This window comes from Podarcis muralis, chromosome 1 (genome assembly GCF_964188315.1).
Source record: "Podarcis muralis chromosome 1, rPodMur119.hap1.1, whole genome shotgun sequence".
In the NCBI taxonomy this organism is placed as follows: Eukaryota; Metazoa; Chordata; class Lepidosauria; order Squamata; family Lacertidae; genus Podarcis; species Podarcis muralis.
In genome coordinates, this window is record NC_135655.1 from 125,546,687 (window position 1) to 125,552,785 (window position 6,099).

A 6,099-nucleotide genomic window follows, 5' to 3' on the forward strand; every position below is an offset into this window, starting at 1 on the left:
TTAGCTAAAGTGGTGCTTCAGGTTAAGAACAGTCCTCCAGAACAAATTAAGTACTTAACCAGAGGTACCACTGTACTTCAGAGACCGTTTTATTCTTTGCTTCGTAGGGACGTCTGCCTTACGGTTTGGCACCTGCAATTAATTAACTAATAAGCAAATGTTCTAAAAGCAGCTTCTTTCCTTTTTCAGTGAGGGAAATTTGGCCACAAAGCAAGTTGTTTTCCTCCAGAGGCCTGTTATGTGGAGCCCAGCTGCTCAAACGCCTGAGGTAAGAACGATGATCTGAGTAGGTATGAGCGAACAGAAAGATTGCAGGTGTGGTGCAACGGCTGTTAAAATTAGCCTGTGTTGTTTGCATGCGTCCGCTGTGCTTCATGACTGAGCAAGAGGCGTTTAAAGCCTCAGCCAGAGTTCTTGGCTCAGAGGATTTTGCCCAACTTTTCTCCTGTTCTCTTCTTTAAACTTGCTTCTTCACAAATAGGCTAAGATAAGACTGTGTAGACTTAGAAAATAATAATAATACAACAACCCCTAGCTTTACCCCACCCTTAGATTCTTTGTTGAATTTTCTGCAAAACCATTTGGCATTCCTCTGCAATCCAGGGCAAGCATACAAATTATGCCTGGGGCTGTGTCTGGGAAAGAAAGAACTTCATTATAACCCCAGCAGCAGCGACAGAGGTTTCCTCTCCCCCCCCCACTCCACAATAAGGAGCACATTGTGTGGGGTTACGCAATGACTAGGATGAGCTGTGCGACAGACTATTATCCGTTTCCTCACGGGTTGGAAAAAAAGACGTTAAAAGGGCTCAGAATAGTTTGTGCAGTTGCTGACCTCAGATGATCCGTCGTCCAGCTGGGCAATTTCCCTGCGAGGAGTATCTGTGCAAAAACCACACTGGCTATTTGGCTGCTGCCTGAGCAGGGTGTGGTGGCAGAGGCCCCACAGCCAGCAGTTGCCCTCTCTCCATAGTCACCGTGGCCTGATCACTGGGTTATTATTAACATTTTCCTTTACGGGGCATCCCTACAAGCTACCATTAGGTAAAGGTAAAGGGACCCCTAACCATTAGGTCCAGTCGTGGCCGACTCTGGGGTTGCAGCGCTCATCTCGCTTTATTGGCCGAGGGAGCCGGCGTACAGCTTCCGGGTCATGTGGTCAGCATGACTAAGCCGCTTCTGGCAAACCAGAGCAGTGCACGGAAACGCCGTTTACCTTCCCGCTGGAGTGGTACCTATTTATCTACTTTGACGTGCTTTCGAACTGCTAGGTTGGCAGGAGCAGGGACCAAGCAATGGGAGCTCACCCCGTCACGGGGATTCGAACCGCCAACCTTCTGATCAGCAAGCCCTAGGCTCTGTGGTTTAACCCACAGCACCACCCGCGTCCCACAAGCTACCGTTATGTGTACCTTAAATGCAACCTCTGGCAGTGAGGTTCATGTATTCCCAAACTTAGGGCTCCAGCTGTTTTTGGACCACAACTTCCATCATCCCTAGCTAGGACTTGTAGTCCAAAAACAGCTGGTGACTACTGCGACCCGTGTTTTGTTAGCCCAAAAATGGAAAACGAGCGAGGTCCCAACTAAAGAAGAATGGCAACTTAAATTGGTGGGATATGCGCAGCTTGCGGACCTAACACAGAATAAAAGGACATACGTTTAAAGAAGATTGGAAAATGTTTATTGAATATTTGGGGGGAATTGTGCACACTTGAAAACATTGGCAGCGTTAAGATAAATTCAACAGTGTATACAAGTTTTGATGGGTGTAATAATGGGAAACTGAATGGTTTTGTTTATGTAAAAGATGCAGGGATTTATGATATGCAAAATGAACCATGGAAAGTGAAGAAGGGGAGTCATTGATATTTTAAGGTTGTTTAAACGAATATTCCAAATTGTAAAACAGAAAATTTAATAAAAATATATAAACAGCTGGCGACCCAAGTTTAGGAAACCCTGCTCTAAACTAAAAAGTCCCAAACACGGTGACCTTTCTTCGCAGGGGAGTTTCCCCATCCCTTCAGTCATTTGTGTTGCCCTTTTCTAAACCTTCCCCAATTTTTCAATATCCTTTTTAAAGAGAGGGAACCAGAACCGTGCAGAGTCACACCATAGCTTTGTATAACAGCGTTATGGTATCAGCAGTTTTTGATTCCTTTCCTAACGGTCCCCAGCATGAAATGTACCTTTTGCCGCAACTTCTGCACACCGTCTCTGATCAAAGCATTCGGAGATGGCTGCACATTATTCCTGTTCTGGCATCAGCAACTGTCTAGTGCATCCAGTTCTCAGTCCATGCATGCACAAAAGCCTGTTTCCATGGGCACATGCGTTGCTCTCACTGATTCAGGATGAATGGCATGCACAATAGAAAACATCTCCTATTCCTCAGTTTTTTCAAGGCAAATTCTGGATGGGCCCAGAAAAAGTTAGGAACACTTACACTGCAATCCTGCACATATCTACTCACAAGTACTAATTAATTCAGTGGGGCTTACTCCCAGTATATAGGACTGCAGCCTTAGGTCCTATTGAAATCAGTGGGATTTAAGTCATCATGACTTTTTGAATTCCTTTCAATGATAACTACAGGCGACCAAGTTGTGTTGGATCTAAGTTAGGATAAACTTTTCTTTTAACATTAAGTGCCAACTTTTAAAAAATCATTAAATTGACATTCAGGAAAAACTGTCCTTTTAAGGAGCTCCAGAAAGGCACATTCGTTAACATTATCCGTTATCTTCTAAGCTATTAAACCTAGAGTGCAATGCAAGTTTACTCAGCAGTTAAGTCCCAGTGGGGTTTGCTCCCAGGTCAGTGTGCTAATACAATTGCCTTAACAACTTTCTGTGCATAACATCCTCAGAGACTTTAGATTAAAATGTGAGGCATCAAGCACAAACCGCCCCCAATAAATTTATTATTCCTACTTTTATTTTTTTAAAAAAACCCTAAAACAAAATAACTAGATTACAGTAATGTAACATTTATTTAAAATTATCTTCAGTGAATTGGCAGCCCTCTCTCTCCCTGTTTCCTTCCTTCGCTGCTTTTTTATAATGAGGAAAACAGAAGAAGGAAAGAAATGTGATCGGGGGGAGCAGCTCTGTTTAAAAACCTTCGCTCTGGCTAAACCGCCACTGCATTACATGCCGAAGTAATATTAAGTTCTGGGAGATTTCCTTCCAGAGATGTAATAAGCTAAGCAGCACAGGAAGCATTTAAGAACTCCCATAACTTTTACGTACTTTAATGTGCCCTGTCCAGGAGTCGCTGAGGTTTTCAGTTACAACGAAATCAAAGAGAGGGTACAGAATGGCAACCTTATGCCTCAGTACCTCAAAGGCTGCAAAGGTCAAACAACTGCTGCTCCCCACCCCCAGGGCTATTTGACACAGAATATTTAAACCGAAGGGCAGAGACAGACGGCCCTCCTCTTCTGTGCTTCAAAGATTCACCCGTCCCTTTTGATTCAGATCCTTTAGAAGCATTTTTCAAATCGCAGTCCCCTATAGCTAGCAGCTGCCATTACGTTGCTAAAGTTGCCCGCCTTGTGGCGCCTTGTAAATGATGCTGTTTAATCCATTATAGGCACTTTGATGAGACAAAGGGGTGGCTCCAAGCTTACAGGGCCACCCTGACCATGTCTCCTCAGAAGTAAGTCCCACTGAATCCAAGGAAACTTATTCCCAAGTAAATAGGGTTGAGGATTGCAGCCTTTGTGTTTCTCGAGGCGTTTTTAGACTTTGTAGATGACATGGAGTTCAGGGGAAAAGGGGAAGAGGACAAATCTTATTCCTAGAATTGCCCACTCAGTACTAAACAGAGGCTAGGTAAAGGTAAAGGGACCCCTGACCATTAGGTCCAGTCGTGACCGACTCTGGGGTTGCGGTGCTCATCTCGCTTTATTGGCCAAGGGAGCTGGCACACAGCTTCCGGGTCATGTGGCCAGCAGGACTAAGCCACTTCTGGCGAACCAGAGCAGCGCACGGAAACACCATTTACCTTCCCGACGGAGAGGTAGCTATTTATCTACTTCCACTTTGACGTGCTTTCGAACTGCTAGGTTGGCAGGAGCAGGGATCGAGCAACGGGAGCTCACCCCCTCGCGGGGATTCAAACCACTGACCTTCTGATCGGCAAGTCCTAGGCTTTGTGGTTTAACCCACAACGCCACCCATGTCCCTAAACAGAGGCTACAGGAAACCAATTTTCCAGTGGGAAGAGCAATGCTCTAATCACACACGCCATGCTCCTGAGGCTCCGATACCAGTTCATGTATTGGCTATGAGGTATTGATTTAGATTCCTAATGCAGACCCAAGTCGTATCTCTGAGAGCTTACTTTTATGTTCTGCTTGGTTAAGAATGTCTTTGGAGAATTATTCTAAGTAACCCTCTAGGTCAAAATCACGGCATCTCCAGCATCACAAAAATATGCTTTTGAGCCCCAGCCCGTTATGCAGACAGGACCAAATTAAGGATTCTTTATCCTAAAGCTTTAATGGGTGTTGGGAGTGTGAGATTCTTTGCCTGTTGCATTAATTTTTGGTCTCCGTTACAATGTAAGAGTATGGCGCAAAGTTATTACTTGGCAGGGTCCCCCCGTAGCTCACTTGCACAGCATCTAAAGGCTTTTCAAACTCCTGGGAACTTGGCTTTACCCAGCATTGGCCACACATAATTATGAAGACAGGGATGGGGAGCTGCATGCCAGAACTGGAGCTAACTTTCGCTTCAGACAATAGATGTCAAAGTTTCTATCACTGCACAGGAAACCAGTGCGTGGGACCAGACTGTAAATTCTGCAAATATTCAGCCATTTCATTCTCGATTCTTTTGTTCCCAGATCCAAGTGCACATTCTTTCAGTTCCCTTCCTCTGTGAACTCTTAATTCAAATATTCGTCTTTTTTTCCATTTCAGAAGAAATCCACCAAGCAACTTAGAGAAGAAAAGGGAAAGGTTCCCAGCAGAAGTGTTGGATTAGACACAGCTACTTCCCAGCCTGCACAAAATACACAAGCTACGGATGAGTTTCATCTATCGCCTTCTGCAGAGTGTTGGCCCAAGGACAGAGCAGTCCACTTTGAAAGCTTCGCTGGATTCAGCAGCAGTGATGGCATACTAAGGGAACTAGATGATGGGCAGTTTGACCAAGAAGATGGAGTCACTCAGGTCACTTGCATGTGACCAGAAAATGGATTAGATGGACCTGTACATATTATTATTTTTTAATGTAAAAATAGAATTTGCTTTTTATATGTGTCGGTATAATTTTCTCCCTTTGTCTTATACAAACATGTGCACATTATACTTCCCCACAACTCTGTAAATATGCTGATAAAAAAGGTAAAGGTAAATAGCACAACTCTTATTTGTTTAGTGTTGGCAGAAGTGCTAACTTTTGAGTGAGGTCTGTTTTACTGGGATTTTGAATTTCTAGAACAGCACTATATGACGTCTCAGCAATCTTTCTGTGAATTGGAAACAACTGCAGATAGGGTGTTCCCTTCTGCTCTTCTGCAAAACATAAGACTTTTTGCAAAGTGCTTGAAATGTAATACAGCAGCATTTCTCTTAATATACTGTTTTAAATATCATAAGGTTTAACACCAAATTAAAACTGTACATAAGAGAACCGTGTGCCATTTTTAGGTTTCAGGTTTAAACTCTCCTCGTGTTAAGAGTGCAAACTCAAACGCTATAATAAAAAATTGGTACTAAAAACAAATCACTAATAGTGTGCAGTCGTAAGTGTTATTAGGTGGCTATTTGTGAATGACTGGAAATAATGACCGACAGAAGAAGAGAGATAAACGGGTTTAAACCCAGTGCCTTGATTTACTTTTCGTTGTAGAGGCCTTACGAATATATGATGCTGCATTGTACAAAGGTCCAAAATACATGTGAGATTAAAAGTCCCTGTGCAGGCTTTTAAAAACACAAATTGCATCAGCAGGAGTGATAATTAACTGGATCAGAGCAGTCAAGGGGTGGGAATTCGACCCTTTCCACCCCTGCAGCAGTTCTGACGAACATTGGTCTTCTGAAGCTGATTATTTCCTTTATGGGAAAATCCTCCAGATAGCTTTA

At 43.5% G+C, this 6,099-nt stretch overlaps 1 protein-coding gene across 2 annotated transcripts in view; it reads left to right on the forward strand.

The window, feature by feature from the left end:
- RFTN2 (raftlin family member 2) overlaps positions 1-5,737 on the forward strand; it is a 50,935-nt gene extending 45,198 nt beyond the window's left edge. The window contains exons 8-9 of one of the 2 annotated variants that reach the window (XM_028751687.2): positions 190-268; positions 4,933-5,737. In XM_028751687.2, the coding sequence (XP_028607520.2) occupies positions 190-268; positions 4,933-5,196 (343 nt within the window). In that variant the 3' untranslated portion in view covers positions 5,197-5,737. Of the gene's footprint in view, positions 1-189; positions 269-4,929 lie in introns of both variants that reach the window. The other variant, XM_028751676.2, reaches the window with a different exon arrangement.
- Positions 5,738-6,099: the final 362 nt, after the last annotated feature.